The sequence below is a fragment of the Juglans microcarpa x Juglans regia genome, chromosome 3D (assembly GCF_004785595.1).
Source record: "Juglans microcarpa x Juglans regia isolate MS1-56 chromosome 3D, Jm3101_v1.0, whole genome shotgun sequence".
In the NCBI taxonomy this organism is placed as follows: Eukaryota; Viridiplantae; Streptophyta; class Magnoliopsida; order Fagales; family Juglandaceae; genus Juglans; species Juglans microcarpa x Juglans regia.
The window spans coordinates 15,231,150-15,253,758 of NC_054598.1; the positions used below are offsets into that span (position 1 = coordinate 15,231,150).

At 37.5% G+C, this 22,609-nt stretch overlaps 3 protein-coding genes across 4 annotated transcripts; all 3 read right to left on the reverse strand.

Moving 5' to 3' along the window:
* Positions 1 to 565: 565 nt before the first annotated feature.
* Positions 566 to 7,223, reverse strand: LOC121256612 (deoxynucleoside triphosphate triphosphohydrolase SAMHD1 homolog). 2 transcript variants are annotated; one of them, XM_041157452.1, is made up of 19 exons: positions 7,017 to 7,223; positions 5,900 to 5,937; positions 5,785 to 5,807; positions 4,704 to 4,810; positions 4,569 to 4,620; positions 4,400 to 4,484; positions 3,841 to 3,931; positions 3,469 to 3,507; positions 3,244 to 3,311; positions 2,996 to 3,058; positions 2,761 to 2,816; positions 2,604 to 2,677; positions 2,360 to 2,452; positions 2,176 to 2,277; positions 1,949 to 2,029; positions 1,772 to 1,863; positions 1,622 to 1,637; positions 986 to 1,096; positions 566 to 873 (listed from the first exon to the last, which is right to left on the reverse strand). In XM_041157452.1, the coding sequence occupies exons 1-19, from the start codon at positions 7,125 to 7,127 to the stop codon at positions 772 to 774; spliced, it is 1,404 nt and encodes a 467-aa protein (XP_041013386.1). In that variant the 5' UTR covers positions 7,128 to 7,223; the 3' UTR covers positions 566 to 771. The 2 variants fall into 2 exon arrangements, with proteins under 2 accessions (XP_041013386.1, XP_041013387.1); XM_041157453.1 differs by lacking the exons at positions 5,785 to 5,807; positions 5,900 to 5,937.
* Positions 7,224 to 8,753: 1,530 nt separating this feature from the next.
* On the reverse strand, positions 8,754 to 11,601 carry LOC121255690. The gene is made up of 4 exons (XM_041156171.1): positions 10,262 to 11,601; positions 9,928 to 10,122; positions 9,751 to 9,842; positions 8,754 to 9,622 (listed from the first exon to the last, which is right to left on the reverse strand). The coding sequence occupies exons 1-4, from the start codon at positions 11,033 to 11,035 to the stop codon at positions 8,914 to 8,916; spliced, it is 1,770 nt and encodes a 589-aa protein (XP_041012105.1). The 5' UTR covers positions 11,036 to 11,601; the 3' UTR covers positions 8,754 to 8,913.
* Positions 11,602 to 11,748: 147 nt separating this feature from the next.
* LOC121255691 (protein NUCLEAR FUSION DEFECTIVE 6, mitochondrial) lies at positions 11,749 to 16,731 on the reverse strand. Its single transcript, XM_041156172.1, has 3 exons — positions 16,462 to 16,731; positions 15,777 to 15,898; positions 11,749 to 12,211 (listed from the first exon to the last, which is right to left on the reverse strand). Exons 1-3 carry the CDS (start codon positions 16,611 to 16,613, stop codon positions 12,192 to 12,194), a joined length of 294 nt encoding a protein of 97 aa, XP_041012106.1. The 5' UTR covers positions 16,614 to 16,731; the 3' UTR covers positions 11,749 to 12,191.
* Between the last annotated feature and the right edge of the window lie 5,878 nt (positions 16,732 to 22,609).

The following is a 22,609-nucleotide window of genomic DNA, read 5'->3' on the forward strand; positions in this document are numbered from 1 at the left end:
GATCGTGTGGGGTATATTAAGCTAAATCCTAATTTTACCAAAAAAAAAATAAATAAATAAACACAAGAAATATAGAAAAAATTCCTTCTGATTAATCCCACAACTGGCTATTCCATTCTCAACAATGGAATAACTATGATCATTTCTCTAAAAAGATCCTAATATAAAACAATATTATAATTAACCACGACCAATATAAGAAACTTGTGCTTTATGTGGTTTATGGATAGTGTGTGACGTAAAAAGACTTTTAAATATAATTCTTTATGAATTTAACTGATCTATACCCACGCTATAAAATTCCATTTAATTTTTTTTTTTGATAGAAAAATTCCATTTAATTTATACTTCCTTGGAGTTGATTTTTTCAGATAGTTCCACCAAAACTATCGCCTGCTTGTTAATAACTGTTAGCCCCGCCAAAATTATGATCTGCCAGTTATAAATAACTGTTGTACATGAGTGCAACGTGAAAAATTTAAGCTGTGAATATCCGAACAAACTCGTGTGTGAGCGAGAAAGAGAGAGAGAGAGGCGGAAGACATGAATTACTATACATATTCACTCGGCACCAAGATATATGGATTTATTTCATAATTCGGTATATAGAGTTTACATGAAGTATATATATAATATGCTGATGGGAGTAATTAATATGTTTCTTCAAGAATGAGTATTTACTTATTAATTCCAACTTTGTTCCTATATAAACACGAGTATTTACCTATTTGAGGCGAGGTACGTAGAGGCCGGACATGACAATTATTGCAATTATGTTCGGCGTTTCTTCTTTTCAGGAGTTGCGTGAACCTGTGTTTTCATTCCATATGTCTTCAACTGAAAATTTTCGAAGGCCTCAGATACTGCTTCCACCTGTATGTAACATTTATGTATGGTATAATCCACGGTTAGTAAGTCATATCCAAATTATTACCACATTGATAACATGGCAAGATATATGACCAGTATGTCATTTTGCACATACCAGTTCCGGCTTCTTTGAGTACACCCTAACTATCATATCTTGGTAAAATGCGGGTAGCAGGTGGCTGATGCGGTCATCTTGGATTGGGAATGTTTCATCGCTCTCATATTCCTGAAAAAGGCCAAGCTGTTAATTCTCCAATGTGCAGGTGATGTTTTGTCCTCTAGAAGAAAGATTGTTTCTCCATTAATTTACCTCCAACCAATAATTCAGTTTCAAGAAGGATTAAATCAGTGCCTTTAAATTTTAGCAAAGCAACCAGTAAGAGCTATGGCTTTGATTAACAGGTAGCTAGCCTGCATTGTAAGTGGTTGTCTGTTCGTGGGGTTTAACCCCTTCAATCTTGGGGATGTAGTTCACTATGAATGTAGCATGCTACTGATTTATCCAATAAAGGGGTTTTAAGTCCTCATAATCTAATTCATCAAGGAAATCGTTTGCAGCATCACTAAATTCTTCATGTGATATGATGCTGCATGCAATCAATGTCACCAGATTTTCAGGCTAACCTGATGCATCGATGTTGAAATATAACAGAAAATGAAAATAATCTCTCTTGGTCCTTGTTCAATCTTAGAGAGAACAATGAATATTAAAAACATTAAAAAAATTCCAGATTGAAGAAGATATCAGTACCTTGAAAAATTTGATGCTGGATGGGGGAGAAGCATGCATGAGGAGGAAAGATCATTTGTCAAATTGGATCAGAAGTGGAAAATGCATCAAATAAATTACAAAGGCAAATCTGCCTTCATCATAATCATTATGTGAATCTTTGTCAACTACCATTCAAGAGGATTATTCCTTCCACGTGTCAAATCAATCTTTACGTTGCTCACGGCAATATCTTCTTCTTTTAGTGTAACACCACCAGATTTCTGGTTGAAAAAACCACAGTTTAGGATGCTGTTCGTCTACTATTGAGAAACAAATAACATGGTAAGGTAATACAAGTTTTTAGACCTGGGAACAGACAATATCTTGTGGAGTGATTTTTATGAAGTGCTCCATTTTGTCCTTGGGGACAGAGAACTCATTGCAGAACTGCAAAACATGATAAATTGATAAATTGTCCAGCCTTAGCAGTGGATATTACCAAAGTTTTACTCAGGGAGAAGTTGAGATGTTGACAAATTAAGATATTTAAACATAACTGCCTCTTCCCCATTTTCCTCATTATATAAAGATACCTGATATAGCTCCCTTCTCCGAATGCGTAGGATTAAGTCTCTTGATTCCTTGAGCTCACGTTCTGTAGAAATTTCAATTCGTCTTAATATTGAGTCATCCAACTGCACTTTCAAGTGGTGTCAGTACCATAACCAAGAACTTGGAAGCCCCCAAACAGACTCTACTAACGCACAAAGTACAAACCTTCCAAAATTCAGCTGGTTGATAAATTGAGGACGAAATGCCTAGAGAATCATTAGCTTTTAACAGAGCATCAGTAACCATGAGTTCTATTGCCTGACAAATGAACACTGTTAAATCTAATGCATTTAGTTTCAGATGCTTACTAGAGACATTGTTTTTTAAAGAAGAGAACAAAATAGAGACATTCAGGTTACAAATACTATTTTGAAGTTCTGCAGTAGAATATTTAGTTGGGAATATTCACCTTTACTTTTGCGTGTGTATAAACTGTTCTATGCAAATCAGCACGGGTGGCGAACAACTTGTGGATTGTCAGATCTGACAAAGATATTAATCACAAACTGAAGAATATGACAACCTCTAGCAAAAAATCAATGAATGAATTTCCAACATATACTGACAATCCTTGGCTCGATAACATATCTCGTCACCAATGACTCGCATAGTTTCCATCAACCTGCATATTTAATGGTAAACCTGGTTCTCTCAAAAGCCATTGTTTGACAAAAGAATAGTATGATAATAAAAAGTATGTGGACAATTTTACATAAGCCAAGCTCAAACTTCTGCACATTTGCAAACGTTGCACAAGTTTTGAGCCAACTTCAACTGCAGAGTTCACAATGCAATGAATACCTCTCAAATTGAAAATTGCAACCTAGACCACAAGCCCGAGAGTCCCGAACTATGTAGTCAAACCTGCAGTAGAATGAAATTTTTCGTACCTGTACTATCAGAAATCATCCAAGAAGAAAAGTAGGAAAAGGCAAAAAAATGAAATTGACTTGCCAACATCTTTTCCATTCCAACCATTTGCAACAGTATCATTTATTGGATGAAAGTAGGAAAGGAAAAAAAACTAGAATCAAATGAAATTGACTTACTTATCTACATCTATTCCATTCCGACCATTTGCAACAATATCATACAAGAAATGCTTTTCAACCATACTCTGCATTTAAGATGTTCATTAAAAGGGCAAATAACAACATAATATACAATAGAAGTTAAAAGTAAAGCAAAGAGCAGGAAAAAAATTGTTTTGTAACGAATAATGAGATAAAGAAAAGCCCAAAAAACCAAGAACCTTGGGATATAAGATAGCTTACCTTTGTTGGAGTATGTTCATTGCTAGCTGTTATCATTTCCTGCCAAGAATATAGATATTATCAGATCTCTATTTTTCCTTTGGTTTCGTAAGTTACATGTACACCTAGTGGATTCAGAACTTAAGATCTCACCCACTTCAATATTAGGGGTTGAGGAAATATCATATGAACCAGACCTCATTGGCTCAAAGATCTCAAGTTTTTACTTGCTGGATTTTACTGATCTACCTATATCCCCCCATACTTTATATCAAAGTATGGCAAAATGAAGCTAGTACTTCATGATGGAACTTGAGTAGCTGTTAAAGTGATACTCTGGGAGAAAACTGAATGCTAAAGAAAGGAAAGAAACATTTGTAGATAACATTCAACCTTCACTTTCTTAAGGTATTCAGAATCAATTTCAATATTGTGCTCATCAACAATGTAGTCTATCATCTTTACAGACATGTCCTCATGACACCTGGAAATTATCCAAATAAGAACCACGAAAAGTATTAAATTCTCTAATGGAAAAAAATTGCCAATTACTGATGAAAACTACAATAAATTCTGCTAGGTTTTGTACATGCGTGAAAAGATTGTTTGAACCTATCCAATAACATCAGTAATACTGAATCAACATGGAAGGCATTTGCTGCCAAATTCCATCTCAAGGAAACAAGAAAGAGCAGAATTGAGCATGGGGGAAAACCAATGTGGTTTAAATACTTTTGGTAATGAAAAAAAAGTCCTTTAGACATTAATTTCAAATTTAATAATAAAATCCTATATAATTGAGCTGCTTATAAAAACTCAGACTAAAATTATGAAAGTAGCAATCTTCCGATGAATCTACAGTACTTTCTCTAAATATGGTGATTCCAACTTATCTACTATCAGAATTTGAAGTCATTTTTTTTTTTTTCTAGGGATGAATATTAAGAGTCACCATGTGAAGCCATTAAGAAGCCGAGGAAGAAACTCGCGCTCAAACGAGTGGCTGAACGGCCCATGGCCAACATCATGCAGTAGTCCTAGAAAGACAATCAAGGAAACAAAAGATACGTAAAGTCAAGTGATAAAAACAAAGATTTGTTACTATAGATGCAGTTAGTCACCTGCAAGTTTTACTGTCTGTATATCTAAATGCTCAATATCGAGCTCGAAGCCCTGCAAGGATGGGATTTGGATGAAGATGATATTCTCAATAACAGCATTGAATATGATAATTGCCCCTAAGGACGTGTGCCTACTTGGTAAGAGTTAATTGTATCAACAGCCTTTCCGGCCAACCAGTACACCCCAAGTGAATGTTCAAAGCGAGAATGCACTGCCCCTGGGTAAACCATGTGTGCTAAAGCTGAGACAAAAGCACAGATTAAATTAAAAGGCATTTAAGCAACTAGTCACCTGTACGGAAAACAAAAAGAATGCATTGGCCTCAACATATGTCTTTTTCCTGATAACTGCATTTGAGACAGCATGCTGGGAGTAATTACAGAAAAAAAAAAAAAAAAAAGCACTAATAGAAACTAGACAAAAAATTTTAAGCCTTTGCGCAGTTAGCATAAGATGGAATCTGCAATGTCAACTCAACATAGATATACACAAAATCAAATACCAGACAGATATTATTTGTCAACTTAAATACTGGATTCTTAAGTAGGGCAGAATTTTTGGAGTCTAGAATTATCTTCTCAACGTTCTACATCGGGATTTTTTTTGTTTTGAAAGAAGACTTGACCCCAAAAATTCTTCATCGGAAATAACGTTCTGAAAATTGATATTAACATAGACCTAGTACTCATTAATTAATACACCCTTTAACCTTATGGTTCAACTGCAATCTGAACCATGAACCTGGTTTTACAGTTAATGAGCTCTATGATTATGAAAGATTTTCAGTAACTATAAAAGTCAATGCAAAATTTGTCTTTCAATTGTCACCATAACCACATTAAAAACCTTTAATAGGTGCCACAACTTGGTTCATTACTTCCATATAATGTGTAAAAACCATATGAAAAAGATTGAAACCTGAGTGTGGTAAGATTAAAGAAAGTCAAAGGGCAATATGATTAAAAGAATCATAGCCACCCATGCTGTGAACACGTGTGGAGGAGGATGTAGAAAACTTTTATGAAGATGAATTATGCCAAAAAAAAAAAAAAGTTATTTTAATTCCAATAAGAAAAATAATTTGCATTTATTTCCTTGCAGAGGTTATAGACTATGCCAGTGAATCTGCAGGTATTAATTTTTGGTATTTGCAAACTTTTTAAAATATTTACATATCCATTATCCCGATAGTTAATTCTGGAAAATGTGACTCACAAAGTTGCTTTAGCTCACGAAGCCTGCAATAGTAGTAAAATCATGAGAAAATAATGTAAGTAATTAAGTAAATAAGAAAAAACCATTTCATGGGTTTATGGTAAAATGGACTTGCCTCTGAAACTGTTCGGTATCAATAAACTTTAAAAAGAGCTGCAATATAGAAGAGACAGGTTACCGAACCACATATGATAAAAATGGTTAACAGAACAAAATCATACAGGATCTCGTGCAGTTTTCTTCTCCCTTTTTCTTTATCGATTCTTTCTATTTCTCTGACGACGAAGACAATACTTAAATTCACACACATAACCGTTAAATTTCTGGAAGGAAACGATTCTAAATACTTTCTGAAGCAATTTTCCCTGCCAGATCACTATTCTAGGTACTTTAACTCCAAATACTTACCTAGTTAGGTACTTCTGTTCACTATTTTTCTATCTTTTTTCCCCTTTCCAAATGTTTTACCTAAGCAAATTCAGTAGGTTCATTCTGTTCTGAATTAGGTTCGGTTTAATTTCTTTCCTTATTCGTTCAATTTTTTAAAATAAAATCTCGGGAATGAATTATTAATCTGAGGATATTGAGGATACTCATTGGGAATGTCTTCATACATATATATAGCTTATAAACTGACTTATAAAATCCGCATCATATCATGATTGAACAAATCAGATCAGAACTATTGAAGCGAGTAAGTTACAATTTCAAGCTCCAAACCAGACAAAAGTAAAATTCACTTGACTCGTTCAACGTACCTCTTATATACCATATTAAAACAGATAACACAAATATAAAAGATGATCTACGAAGAAAAGTTGCATCTATTTAATTATTAATCAACGAGAACAAAACTTCACTCAATGAAGAATAATATCATGCATTTCTCGGCTATGAGCAAAGCCAAAGCAGAAATCACAGGAATAAAGAACGATTTAGGAGACAAAGTATACATAATACATGATTGACAACGTTGACTAAATCACAGTTCCACAGCTACAAAACATATTATTTGAAAACTCATTCAAGAATAATACATTTCTCTCAGACAACTAAAAATAACAGAAAACGTTTAACGAATCGAAATTACGTAGTTTCACATGAACAGCCTCAGTCACTATTCTAAAGGTCCAACTCCAAGGCAGACAAAAAGAAAAGCAATTCAAGAAAGCTAAATCACGAATAACTCTGAAACGCGAAGAAAAGAGAAGCTGTTGGAAAGACGTTCAAACCGGCTCGAGATAGATGTTGCCGTGAACATTGTCGTGGACGTGCTTCAACACACGACGGTCTATCGAGAGCTCTACGTCCGTACGAACTCCCATTGCTTGCTGCTTTCTCATTGAATTTCCAAACGAACGCAGAGAGAGAGAGAGAGAGAGTAACGAATCAATAGAAAAAATGAGAAGCGAAACGGAAAGGACTTTACGTGTTAATAGGAATAAGGGAGTCGTGGAGGCGAAGTAGTGAATCTAGTGATGCCGCCAAAAGATGTGCTGTTTTGCTTATGTGAACATTAGCGCGCGTGTGAAGCACTGTTCAATGAATTACAGATCACCAAGGTCGCGTACCTTTTGTAAATTGTAATGAGAAATTATACTTGCAAGTTTAGAAGAGGCCGCGTCGTTTTAATAACATAGCAAGAAGTTTTACATTTATAACTAGAGAAATCATGCCTAGTTCACTTTAACAAAAATTTTATCATATCTCATTTCATTTTATTTAATTATTATAATTTTTTCAAATTCTCACATAAAATAAAATAAATAATTCAACTTTTTCAAATTCTAAAATAAAAATAATATTAAAAAAATATATTCTAACAATATTTTATCTCAACTTTTAACTTTTATCTCATCTTATCTTATCTCATCTATAAAAATAAATGAGATTTTAACATAAGTCTCGCACACTTATTTTGAAGATGTGAATATATCTACAACTCATGCTAAAAATATTATTTTTTAATAATAAATCTTACTTTTTTTTTAAATGAATTGTACATTCTAAAATTATATTTAACATTACTCTCGATATGCTGAAGTTATTCCCACGTTATTTGCAAAGAGTTTAATATTGTACAGACCATATTTATATTTATCAAAACTGTAAAATTCTAACGGATCCTAATCTATTTTCATGTGCATTGATTGAGCCTTCAATGAATTTTAAGTACTAAATGGGAGAGATATAACATTGGACTTTACAAAATTTAATAATATTTGGTAAAGCAGACGAACAAATGCGACCATGGCAATAAGTTTCAAATGTTTTGCATATTGTTCCGTGTCATTAGCAAGTTTCTTTCTTGCAAAGAGCAGCTCACGTCGCATCGCGTATCGAATATTCACAGCCGAGGCCCGAGACACGTATACCGTATACGCTCTCCCTCCTTACTCAAAAGGCACCATTTCCATTGGCCACAAAAATAAACTCTTTAGCTTTCCAAGTTCGAACCTGTTCTCTCTCCTTCGGAATATAAATTGCAGCAATCGAATATTCACAGCCGAGGCCCGAGACACGTATACCGTATACTCTCTCTCTCCTTACTCAAAAGGCACCATTTCCATTGGCCACAAAAATAAACTCTTTAGCTTTCCAAGTTCGAACCTGTTCTCTCTCCTTCGGAATATAAATTGCAGCAATCTTTATGAAGTCGAATTCCAATTAAAAGATAAAAGCTACTAAATTCCCCACCTAGAACTCTTCTGTGTCTTTTCTTTATTTTGGAAAAATATTCAGATTTAAAATATTCGCGCTGCCATTTGGAATAATGGCAGCGTTTTTGGAACAACACTGGTTGGTTTGAATCGGCGGACACAATCAAACAAGACTCTCCAATCTCCAAATTGTCTCGATTTTTCTTATAGTAAATGTTTCTATTGGGAGTTGGTTTAAGGTTATCCAAACAATATGGTCGATGAAAATGGAAATTAGGCAAGGTGTGAAGTAGTTTTACAAAAAGGAAATAAAAGAATATATATGAATAAATGCTTCAAGCAATAAAGCCTATTACGTGTACATGCATGCATGCATATATGCACATATGTGATTCGACAAATGCAACAGAATCTTCATATGGTTGGAACACAAACACTGCCAGAACTTTACTCATACCCTAAGTGACACTCAAGGATTCTTCATCTTGATCCTCAACTTCCGAGCTAGCTGTGTTGCTTTGGGATGAACAGATCGCTTACTGCTATCACACTGCTCTACTTCCACCCAGTTAATAACCTTAAGTATAAGAGATTGAGGAACCTTCCGAGCATCCCCATTTGCTGCACCTTTCATTTTCTTCATGCCTGTTTCCAAAGCCCTCTCCAAAAAGTCCATAAACCAGTTTCCAGCTTCTGTTTCAATCTGCCTTCCCAATTTGATTGTATTGTTTAGGCTACAATATGAAGGTTTTTTGTTTTCGTCATTCTCACAGGCAGCTTCAAGTGGCAGCTTCCCAAGTGGAGTAGACGGTCCTTTTCGTTCCAAGCATGTCTTTGGGTTGCTATTTGATCTCAGGAGTTTTCCCAGATTTGTCCTCTGCTCACCTCTTTCAGGAAAGGCTGCAATGGATTTGTATAATGCTGTTCTCCTTTTCGATAATGTCAGTTCTGAATTCCAGTTGGGTATGATTTCGTGTAAAATTGGGGACTCTTCGCCAGTTGGGCGATCTTTCTTTTTAGCATTTGGGTTTTGAGCCATTTCAGAGGCTGAAGTAGCTGCTTGAATGGACACCATGTCAGTCACTGCTTGCACAATTTGATGATGAAATTCTAGAAACTGATCAAAACAGGCCACTGGAGCATCAGGTTTAGCTGATTTGCTCAAGTTTGAAAACATCCTACAGCAAACCACTCAAGTATATTAGCTGGAAGGAGTCTCATTAACTCAGAGAGTTCACAATATGGAGGAATAAAGTCAAAGTAGCATCGCAAAATCACAGAAAACAAGCTTATAAAAGGTACATACTTGAGACACCGAACTAATGCCTCCGTGGCTGAAGCATCCCTGAGTGCTTGAAGGGCAATTTTCTGAGCTGTTTCTCGATGCTGCACTGCTTCCTATTAAAAAGCATGAAAGTAAGTTAAGGAAAAGAAAGAGAAATTAGTTGAGAGCTATAAGGAACACAGGACTTGGGAAATCCACCTTGCCCAGCATGAAAAGTTTTCCAGGCAAATTCATGGGGAGACTTGTGCTGATATCAGGAGCTGCATTACCAGACTCTGACTGTAATTGAGTAATTTTTGAACCGGAGTTCTGGGCATCCCCCGTCATATTGAGAGAAGTTGCCACTCTTGCAGCACTCCTTGAGCGCGGAGCGGGAGTTGAAGTTTTCTTTTCCTGCAGGGAGAAAAAGACATTCTCAGCAATTGGTGTGATATCAACAAAGACATTGAGTTATGATGTTTAAAAAAGGCTGCAATTCTTTGGAGAAGTAGGAAAAAGTTCATCAAACAGCGAAAGGGAACGTCATACTTACGGCTGAGTTTAAGGGATTTATTGGGATCTTAGGATCTCTTTCGCAAACGCTCCTACTCCTTGGAAATTTCGAAGGAGAAGGGACTACACAGCTTTTCCTAAGCAAAGCAGGGCTTTCACCCTTTGCATCCACCATCTTCGCCAATAGCCCTTCGCCAAAAGAACATCTAACACAGTTTCCATCCTTCCCCACCTTCCCCCTTATCATCGGCGACATCGGAAAATTAGCATTTCCCTCTTTCACCGAGGTATTACGATCTTTCACTGGTGTACACTGATCGAAGTCCAAATTAATAGGCTTGCAAACCATAGGGGACGAAACACAGTCGGTGCCATCCGGTCCCGTTCCCCAAGAGCCCCTTCTGGGAGCAGGGAGTTTTGAGTTGGACTTTGGCTCACCTTTCTCTCTAAGACCCATTAACGGCTCCGGCGTGCCCACAAACGGGTGTCTGCCAGGAAGTGGTTTCGCACCTTTAACAACCGGAACCGGAGACCCTGGCTCCAATCTATCGACATAGATGAACTGCCCCAGCTGCATTTTATTGCTGAGAACGAAATCATTATGTTCAGAGGGAAGACTGACATAGATAGAGTGAGAAGAGTCGGAAACTTTAATGTAAAACCCGTGCTTCGGCCAAAGACTCTTCTCGTCGAGATCCGCCGGGACGATGTCTGTCACCTGCAGAAGCGAGCTCCTGTACTCGTTGGTCGGTTTGACGCCTGTGTTCATTCCATTGAGAAGCTTCAACAGAATTCCCGGGGCCAATGTCGCCATGGCCTTCGAGAGTAAAAAAAGTGACCCAAAACAGTGATCGACCTCCAGTTAGATTCTTGGAAAGCGACTACGATTTGCAAGGAAAAGGATCGGAACCAACCTAAGACACCCACCAACCCAGAACTCGGGAAAAAACGAAGAAAATTAGAGCAACGGAATCTATGGCATGAATTGACCCGGCGTTTCTCAGCTTTTACAGTGTTTTCATCACATAGGCAGGACGAAGTGGAGTCTGGACGTTGGCTTACGGGTAAGTAGCTCCCAGAAAGGTCCAACTTTTTTGAAATATAGATTTCAGGAACGTTGGGCAACGGTCATATTTTGCTGGTGCGTCGCGTCATAATCATTTCGAATTAGAGGCAAACCGACGTCATTCTGCCGGTCGTTCGACTGCTTTACTTGCGATTTAAATAATGCATACGCATCCAACCAAATTTTCTCTTTCCTACATCGTTTTATAGGGAAATATTTTTTTTGGTCCTAAAATAATATGACCATTAATCGAGTGCAAAAGGACACAAACCACATCCGAGACAATGTAACTTTTGTGAGGTATTTTACAAAAATATCCCTTATTTTAAAACAAAGTTATGTAAAATATTGAGAAAAGTACTGTGCATTTATCCCTAACTTGTTAAATACACAAGTCAAAACTTGAGGTGTAGAAGATCATTGATCGCATGGAGAAAGTGTAGATTCAGAAAGCACAAATCTACAACACATCAAACCCTACATTCATTGATAGAAAAGAAAGCTAAGGTTCCAAATCCATTCCAAAAAGGAGACTGCTTTGAGGTCAAAAAGCTACCAGTCTTTGTGGATTATAAGAGCTTTCACTATTCTTCTTTACTATTCTAGAAATAATTCACCAATTATGATAAACACAAAACCTGGCAAATCGCAGAGTTTCTCACGGGGAGAGACCCATCTCTTTTCAGAACTCTAAATCAGAAGGGTGGGTGGTGAAGGTGAACATCATCATCATCACACTTCGAAAAAAATAAAACAAAAGACCACAAAAACAAAGAAAGAGATGACCATCTTGCTCTGAAGATGATGAATCTAGTATAACCACAATTAGAAACATGGATTGAAATAAAATCCGGTGCGAGTGTTTATCTGGCTAGTTACTTGGAACAGGAACTCATTGGCCATGTTATAGAGGCGTTGCAAATCCTGCCAGGACAACAAAAAGTAGGTCAATTAAGGAGAAATTACTGTTTCATATGGCTCTAGGCCCATCAAATATTTCTGATATAAACTATCTGCAGAAATCTATAATGGTAACCAGAAATCCAAGAATAATGCCATGATGGAAAACATAAAGAACAAGAGCAAAAGAAAAATGTTTGAGGATTAATTTACAGCTGTAATCCAAAAAATATATATATGCATATAAAAAGAAGGGTCCACTTTTTAGGTGATGTCTATAAGATCCAGTTATCTTCAGATTGAACCACTATAAACTAACCATGAAGGATCCAACTCAACTCCTATCAACTTAGTGAACAAAAGGACATACACTTCGCACGTCAATGCTCCCTGGCACCCTCAATAGAAGAACAGACATGTCCAACACATTGTCCTTTTTTGTAATCATCATGCATATCAACAAGGTAAAATAAAACTTTCCATTTGTATTAAGGTAAATACTTTAGACACAAAGGGATTGCACAAAGGTAAAAACCCCACAAACTAATGTTGTTTGATGTGGTACATCAAATTGTAAAGTTACTTTTATTGTAAAGTAGATTTAACGGATTCTATGAAACCACATCAGTTTGTGGATTCACTTTTGTGCAATCTCTTTGTATATGTAGTAGTTCTCTTGTGTTAAACAAGGGTCCTCTTTTTAGGTGATGTCTATAAGATCCAATTATCTTCATATTTAACGGATTCTATGAAACCACATCAGTTTGTGGATTCACTTTTGTGCAATCTCTTTGTATATGTAGTAGTTCTCTTGTGTTAAACAAGGGTCCTCTTTTTAGGTGATGTCTATAAGATCCAATTATCTTCATATTGAACCACAATAAACTAAGCATGAAACATCTAACTCAAATCCTAGCAAACTTTGTGAACTAAAAGACATACACTTCATGCCTAAGGCTGCGTTTGGATGTTGAAGTGAGTTGAGATGATAAAATATTGTTAGAATATTATTTTTTAATATTATTATTATTTTGAGATTTGAAAAAGTTGAATTCTTTATTATATTTTGTATTGGAATTTGAAAAAGTTGTAATGATGAGTTGAGATGAGCTGATGATCCAAACGAAGCCTAAAGGTTAGAAATCCAAAAGGTCCACTCTGCAAATCCATGTCAAACACATCCTCCTTTTCTTTTTATAAGTAAAAATATTATATATATCAAAAGGAGTAACCAAGTACACTGAATGTATACAAGAAAACACTTTGCCCATATTAGAAGACCCTGATGACCCAAAAAGCCAGTGAAAAACAACCCAAAATACACCAAGCCCGACCCCAACTCCTTGTTTTCCGTAGAACGAAAACTCTACCTAAAAACCCAACCCCTTGTTTCCCCGTCTTCACAATGCCCTCCTTTTATCCCTCTAGTTGAGATACCACCCTTAGCGTCGTACTTGATTGTCCAAGAAAGACGCTGTAACTCCCTGCTTTTCTTGAAACTTGATTTCGTTTCAAGTGCGTGACTTGCCTCAATCATAGTGATTAGTTTTTTAAATTGGTCTTCACATCCTCCATGTAAAATTTCCACGAACTGCTGAATTTCGTTAACTTTAGGCAGAATCCAATCCACTATTGGAGGAAGAGAGACCAGGGGAGCAATTATCCCTAGACGCAGTATCCAACTGCACTCCCGACTCTAGACATTCCTCTACACAAGGCACCAACGCCAACTCCATTGGTTCTCCAGCAACTCCATTGGTTCTCTCCAATGGTATCAAGGTCCCCATTGGAGATTCTGGGGTGACAGCAAGTCCCTTCACCTCTAGGGTGATAGTGGATCCTACATCTCCTTTAGACCTCATTAGTACACCATTTTCCTTCAACTCCAACGAGGGAGCCATAGTTTCTTTGGGGACCAAAGGTGAAATACCGACTATCGGTCTATCCTATGTTACATGAGGCGATTCCATTTCTAATGTCTCTACGCCAATACCCGATGTAGATCCCGCTTCAAATAACCCACATTTCCTTTTGACCTGCCATACTCTCCTGGATCTAGTTATAGGGACAGGGTTGAATCTGATTTTCCGTTTTCCTTTATATGAGTTTAAAGGATTTGGGCCTATTTTGTTTCTTACAACCCTATTGCCTCCAGATGAAAGCAGGTTTATTTTCATAGACAAGAAAGCTATTGCTGTCTTCAATTTGACAAGTTAGGTTTCCATCTCCTTTAAAGAAATGTGCATCTCGACAAGCTGGTTCTGCGGCATGATTTGCAGATCCCCCCCCCCCCCCTCCCTCTCTCACTCTGAACCCCCCAAAGCATGACCCGTCTTCAAAGCTGCCGCATAAGATCACCTCGCCACAGAGGATGTACTTGGGTCTTTATGATTTACCTCCAAGTTCTCCCTCTCAGCCATGCCACCTACTTGTCTGCTACAGCCCCCCTGCCACTGAGTTGGACGTGACTTCCTGATCGAGTCATGTCCAGCAGCACCTCTTTGTCCTTCCAAGCCGTCACTCCTGAAGGAAAAATCACGCAACACCTCCCCCATCCTTCTCTAGCCACTGCCCCCCTCCTCAGGAATGAAAATAAAATTCCTCCTCCCACCACCACCATACTCCTCCACCGCCATATAACATCCTCCAGCATTCGAGCAGCGATGTGCCATGAAACTGCGACTACCTTCCCGGATAGTGGAGAAAAAATCTTGTTTCTCATCCTAGCCTTAGCCGGCCACTATACTGTTGTTGAACCCAAAACCAACTTAGAAATCACCCTTTGACTCCTTTCAGTAATGGCCAACATGCTCCTCTCCTTCAACAGTGTAAGGGATTTAGATTCTATGACCAACTTCATAGGAGAATCCATACTAGGCAAGACAATTGTGAAAAAATCAGAAAAACAGATCAGAACCCAGTCGTAAACTCAGGGATATAAAAGACACCAAATTGGAGGGGAACCAATGTCGGATAGCCCTCATAGGAGTCGCTGGAGCCCATCGACCTTGTCTGGGCCGGTGGTGAGAAGTCACTTGCAATGTCGACTTTGAGAAACAAAGAGAAAACTTGCGAAAAAACCAAGTCGCCGGCACCAGGACCTATGCCGGACAGCCCTCAACGAGTTCGCCAGGGCCCGTCAGCCTTTTCTGGGCCGATGGTGAGGTGTCACTCGCCGGTGGTCGACGTCATCTCCAAGAATGAACTTGCGAAAAAAAATCAAGTCGCCGGTGCTAGGACCTACGCTAGACAGCCCTCAGCGAGGTCGCCGGGGCCCCATCGACCTTGTCTGGGCCAGTAGTGATGCGTCACTCGCCGGTCTTAGGTGGTTGCATGGTGGCAGCTTGTCTTCTCTCTCATAGGAACCTAGGGTTTTCTCTCTATTCTCTCTCATCCTCCTTTTTTTTGGTAATCAAAACCATTATCATCCATATCAACCTGGTAAAATACAATTTCCATGGTACCAAATCAGCAGCCAGTTCGTTGACCATTTTCTATAAAGCAACTAACCATTAACAGAGTAAAAACAGATGAAAGACATTTGAGAGCACAAAAATAAAATATATAGAAAATTCTCGACCCTCTATACCTTCCGATAGACACCCCCAATTGTGATTGTGCAAAGACAGCAATGAAGTGAACAAGGCAGAAGCAGTAACGCTGTGCAACGGCATCAAAGACTGCTGCACACCAGTCAACTCCACAGGAAGCCTAAACGGCAACATTAAACTTCCAAGGCTTACAATTTAACATATTCAAGATCATAAAGAGGCAACCAAAGTATATTAGCAAGTTCCATGTCCATGGTTATCTAATTAAATACTTGCAAAGTTAGGATTCCTAAACAGAATCAAATAATGTACCACAAAAAGAGACTTTGGATGAGCCGGGGGGAAGAACCTTTGGATGCAAGAGATTGGTTCAACAGGAGATTTCAAATGGAAATATCAGGAAAATCGTGACAAGAGTAACCCCAGGAGAACCACTTCAAACCCACAAGAAAAATTTTTTGGGGGGTGGCGGGCAGAGTCCCGCAAAAACCTTAATGCGCCGATTGGTAGCTAAGACGAAGAAGTATAATAACGAAACTGAAATATCAGTTGTCAAACATTTATTGCCCGCTACATTACAGCAAGCTTAAAACTTGGCCGGGTTTCTTAGTCAATTTTCAAATAAAGAAACGAAATAAGAACACAGAAACCAAACGAATTGCATTATACATTTCACTTTCTAGGGAGCTATCAAATGGGTACAAAAAATGGCAAAAGCGTAACCTGGATAAGACGCGCTTCTCAACAGCGAGTCCTCCAGTCAACTTGGAAGCTTTCGCAGCCAAAGGTGATGAAGAAGATGAAGTACGGCTTAGCAGGGCTTTGGCAGAAGCGGAAGAGATTAGTAGGGTTCTTCTCGCACAGTTAGCCGCCATAGCTCTTCTCTGCTCTACCCGAAGCCGCTCTCAGACTCGGTGCCCGAATTGCTGTCGCCCAGGGTAAGAGGGTTTGTTTATGGACTGGGTCCAATTAAAAATGGGCCTGGATTTCGTTTCTTTTGGGTTGGTCCTAGAGTGGGGAGTAAGATTTCAAAAAGAAATGTTTGGGCCTACTATGGTCGATTTTAGAAATCGAATGGGCTTGATGGAGGAAAGATCCAGCCATGGCTTTCTACAGGGCGGATGTTGAGATTTGGAGGAAAATGAGTTTTTCATTTTTAGAAACGAATAATTTTATTTAAATGTCTTTATATTGCACACCATCCTTGTGGCTGCTGGATTAATTGTGGCATAACTAGAAGCCTCTTATGCATTAATTATGGGCACTTGTAACTCCACACGGAAATAAATTTTGACCCAAAAAAGTTCAAAATTTAGAAATTTTTGCATGTGTGATTAGCATGACCCAACTGAAAAGCTAGTCTTTTATAAGTACAAATTACTAGGGTGACAGTTTGTGTTCACAAGTTATGTTCGTATTGTGTCAAGTCATAGACATTCGACTATATGATTCTACCAAAAACTGACCTATTAAGATAAATAGGTCAGACATTCAAACCCCAACACAGCCCGTTATGGGTCGTGTTTTTTCATTCGTTTTAACCTATTTAATAATTAATTATAAATTAGTTAATACGACACAACTCATTTCAACCCATTTTATGTAAATGAGTTGAAATAACCAACATAATCCATTTGATCTTATTAACATAATTTTAAATAAAAAGTTAAAATATACATTTATTAGTTAAGGTCGTCTATATGTATTAGTACCATAATATCTAAAAAACAATGAGATTACCTACTAATAAAAAATATCAATATTTTCAGATTTTAACCTATAATAAAACCAATATTACAAATCTAATAATAACAAATATGAGCATAGGTCTAAAATTACAATTACAACAATAAAAACATAAACATATTAAGAAATACCAATATTACAACCCAACAATATGTGACGCTCCCAGCCCCCGCTTAGGATTGGACGGTGACTGAAGCGTCGAGACATGTAACTCAAGGCTACATACCCCCCCATACATGACAAATAAGATGTAATGCACCTATAAATCTAGCAATATGCAATAATTCGCAGCAGAAATTTTTTTTTAACCACATAGAGCTAGTGGTAATGTAATGGTCATGGTACCGAATGTAAGCATCCCAAAAGTTTAAATTTTATAATAGTACTCCCAAAACAGATAACCGTTTTCAAAAGACTCCGAAAACATGGGACCATCAAAAATTGTTTGCACAAAAACCTTAAGACATGTCTTTTTCTACACAAGCCATTTTAGGTTCTCAGTTTCCCCAATACTACCGCTCCATCTTGAGTCAAACATAAAAAGACTCCATGTGACTTCTAAGGCTTGGGTGCCAAATGTCCTAAGTTCTTTGCTATCTCTTTTGCCTCAACAGTAGTCTCACTAGCTCGCTTAAGGAAACAGGATACTTGGTCCATATTCCACCAAAATCTCAAGTTTTTGATGTGTTGGTAAGTGTAGTATCAATCTCATCTAGGTTCATGGTTCTACAGTGTCTGGGGTACCTGTAACAACTTCTACCATTCCGGGTGGGAAATAGTAGTGAAAACTACTACGATAAGATTTTAAGAAATCTCAACAAGTAAACAGTCAACATACAAAAGATATCACATGCATATAAAAGTAAACCATAATAAATGGCCAAAGGCATATGGCCATATGACATAACACCCAAAACCTCCAAAAAATTTTGGGTTCGACCCCCCTCCCTGACTAAAAAATAAAAACCATAATGAATGCATGGACATATACTTGACGTAAAAACTTTGACATACGAAACATAGATTTTTTCATAAAACACCTTTTCATCTTTTTAGACTCATAATACATGTTCATATCATTTGAGCTTTTGTCCTTGTTCTTATCATAACATATCATGTCATTCTTATCATTTCATAACATATCATGTCATTCTTATCATTTCATAACATATCATATTGTGATCATATCACAATATTTTGTGTCATTTCATAACATATCATGGCATATAATATCGTATCATAATAGGAAGCTCAAATGCCTTATTAATTTCATAATTCACATGGTTGGATACCTCACAGCTCCCGTAAGCACTGTGTGTTCCTCGCTAGTTACTGTATCAACCAACGATCCACTTGATCGATGTGACTACATCATAACATAAACATATTCTTTTATGGATGTTCACTTATTTCGCATTCACCTTATGACACCTACTAGCTTTAGGTGTAACCTCGTTCCTCTATCATTTTCATAAGGAACCATTCGAGACCCATCGATTGTACTTCGTCGACCCAGGGGACTCCACTCAACTTTAAACACTCTAGAGTGGACATCTACTAGGGCATTTTTGTATTTAGGGTCGTGATAAAACATATTTTGACCTTTTTCTTTATGTAAACATACACTCAAATGCATGAGACATGGACACATGATGCTACACTTAATCATCCAAAACATATAGCCCAATTAGCAACATGCATCTCACAATATGACTTGAAAATATTAGAACATGCAATCATATGACAAATACATGTAAACATAGTCGAATCATACTTGCCAATACACGAAACAAATTTGTATACCCTTGATATAGCCTTGGCCGATTCATACAAGTCATCCAAACATGGATTTTCATCATCATAACACATATACTCATACTTCTACATATTCATATATCAAAATAAGCATGCATAGCACATATACATGTCAAAACCGAAATCTTAACATGATATATTTGAAATATACTTGAACAAACCATAATGAAAACATGACATCTCATCCTTTCATCAAAACCATGCATACATATAACAAGATAATAAGATTCAAGCAATGATAAACAATCAATAGTTCACGAAATATATACAAGTGTTATCAAAAGTAAGTTGAAAGTTTACTTACAAAAATCCAACGTATAAAATAGCAAAATCTGAAAAATATATATTAAGACATATTAGAAGATGACTTAGACAAACCCTAATCTCGAAATAAGGGTGAGTGTGAGTTTCTAAATTTTTCAAAAATGCTTTCTCATGGAAAAACCCTAGAATCCAAAATCCTCAAAAGATAAAACTCTAGCCTCTCTTCCAAGTGGTGGTTGTGGTCTTCATTCACTTTATATTTCATGTTCATGTACTTAAAAACAAGTAGAATATTTCGGGTTCTTTCTTTCCTTGAAGAAAAATCCTAGTTTCTAAAGTGAAAGTGTGTGTTCCTATGAAAGAAATCTTAAACCGAAATATGTGTATATGTTCTTTCTCTTTGGTCATGTATGGTGTAGCAAGAAAAATGAAACAATTCTTACCTCCGTGTGCTCTTCCTCTAGTCAAAAAGTTGAAGGAGTATTCTTGGTGGTTTTCAAAATAGTGAAGAGAATGGTGGCGTTTGGTTGGTGAGAAAGTGTGAGAATTAGAGAGAAAAGTAGTGGTGACCGAAGTTCCTTAGAAGGAAAGTTAAGAACTTGAGCAAAAGAACTCCATGATTTTCGGCTATGCCCTTATATTGAGCTTTCCCTCCCTCTTGAAAAATCCAAAAGCCATTGCATGCTTGACACTTAGCAAAAGACTCTTCACTTTCCCCCATGATAGAATTGCATTAAAAAACCAAAGGTTGCTTCTTGCAAGTGGCGTGTGGCTCTTCAAAAACCGAAACCCTCTCTTGCCTCACCTTCCAATTTTGCCCTTTCTCACTTGTCTAGGTACAATGCACTTGGTGGCTCAAAGGTCAAAACACAAAAACCTAATCTTCCTTGGAACTCTACTCGTATGCATGGTTGCCATGTGGGAAGTGGAGTGTTTGTCCCTTGTGTTGGCCGAAATCCTAGATCTTACCAAGGTGATCTTTGGTCTTCCTAAGGTGTCTCTTGAGTTTTCCCATGCTATTGTCGTCGCCTCCCCCCCCCCCCTCTTGCTCTTCCAAAATTCTTCTAGAACATGTCTTTCTCTCTTCTTAAGTAAGATCTTCTTGGAACTCCAAAGGTTTTTCCTCATGCTTGACAAGTGTCAGCTATAGAAATGGGGCCTTGAATGTAGGCGTGTAAGCCCTAATCCAATTACCTCATCCTTTGTCTCTTCCACTCACTTCTTTTAGAACCTTATGCATGTTGGACAAGTGTCATTGTTGCTACTTTCCTAGGTTCCAAATGATGAATTTCTAGAAAAGAACAAAATGCTCCCCTTATGCCATGTGGCGCCTCCACCAACCATAGAAATCAACTTTGGGCTTCAAAACCCTAATTTCATCCTAATTGGCCGAAATCCACATGGGCTTTTGTGGGCTCTTTAAGCCTAGAACACTGAGGTCCAAAATAGAACATGTGATGACCAAGACTTTCTAGACTTTTTGTGTAAATTATTTCCTTTTTCATAAGCCCATGAGAGTTTTGGCCTTCATAAGAAATCAGAGTTTGAAGCCCAATGGATCAAGGGCTCACGCCCAACTCAAGTTATAGCATACCACTTGTCATCCAATAGAGCTTTTGTTTAAGACTTGATGAATCTAGATAGAAATAAGGAAAGAGAAATAAGAAGGATCTAGGGTTTAGCTTTACACACCTACCATAGGAGTTAACTATTTTCTTGCCATGTGTCATGCATGCATGGAGGTTTGCTTGTAGGAAGAAGTTTTGTGACACTTGTCACTATGAGAAAGAGGTTATAGAAGAGAATGGCTACATTATGAAAAAGTGGAGCCTAGGGAAGGCCAAGAGGTCATGCATGGCAACCATGGAGAAGGAAGAGTTGCTTTTTGCCACATGTCATACATGCAAAAAGTAGGTAAAAAGTTTTGTCTTGGGAAATGGCAAAATAAAGTTTGGGAAGAGGAGGCCACACGCCTAGGGTTTCTAGAAGAAAATCTTGTATAAGTCACCTTGAGATGGATGGCTAGGGCAACGATTTTTGCGCAAAATTGAACTAATCACATGCTTGTCCAAAAGTGTGGTGAAAGAAGATATTTTTTGAAAAAAAAGAGAGTTTCGACAGCCCATGCACACACACACACACTCCTCACATGTCACTTGGCACACATGTACACATAAAAGAGATTGGTGAAGATTTGAGCTCGATAAAAGACCTTTTAGCCATGAGGTTCATTGAACCAAGACATGAAATGAAAGGCAAAAGTGGAATAGAGGCTTTTGTTTTGAGAAAGGAGGCACCACTTGTTTAAAAGGTCCTATTGTGTTTCTGTAACGACCCGATCTTATATTATTAAGAATAAATTATGTATATTTTATTAGACTCAATAAATGAGTTAAAGCACATAAAATAGTTTATCGGATAAGTTATATTTATTTGAATCTAGAGTTAAGGCAACATTATTTTTTTAAATTCCAAGCTCTTGAGTGTTAGACTCCAAACACTATTAGCATTCTAGATTCCTCTTCATAATAAAACCCCTAACTAATTCTCTCTATAGAGTACAACCATGCATACCTTAAACTCCCATTAGAACTCACATCTCAATAGAATTCCCTCTCAATAGGGATTACAATTCTAAAGCCCTTTGCATTAAAATTTTCAAACATAATTTAATTCATTCTATATATACCCATGTAACTCCATGCACATGTCATTATCTTCCCCACGAATCTAGGATTGCCGAACCAAATCGTCACACACAGAGCACTAGCCCTAACAACGGACTGCCTCCTTCCTCAACCACAACTGCAACTGTCCACCACCTAAACTCCTCACCATGGTAGACTTCTCTTCACACACGGTTTAGATTGCATTTCATGTCCATCTATCACTGCATACGCGGCTTCATCATGCCCGCTTCCTCGCATGCACATTTCCTCTGCATACACGTCTAGCCTTCTTACTCGATACACATCTTTTTCCCAAGAGTTTATTTCTGGTTCTCTATCATCTCTCTCTCTCTCTACCTATATTTATATCTACATAC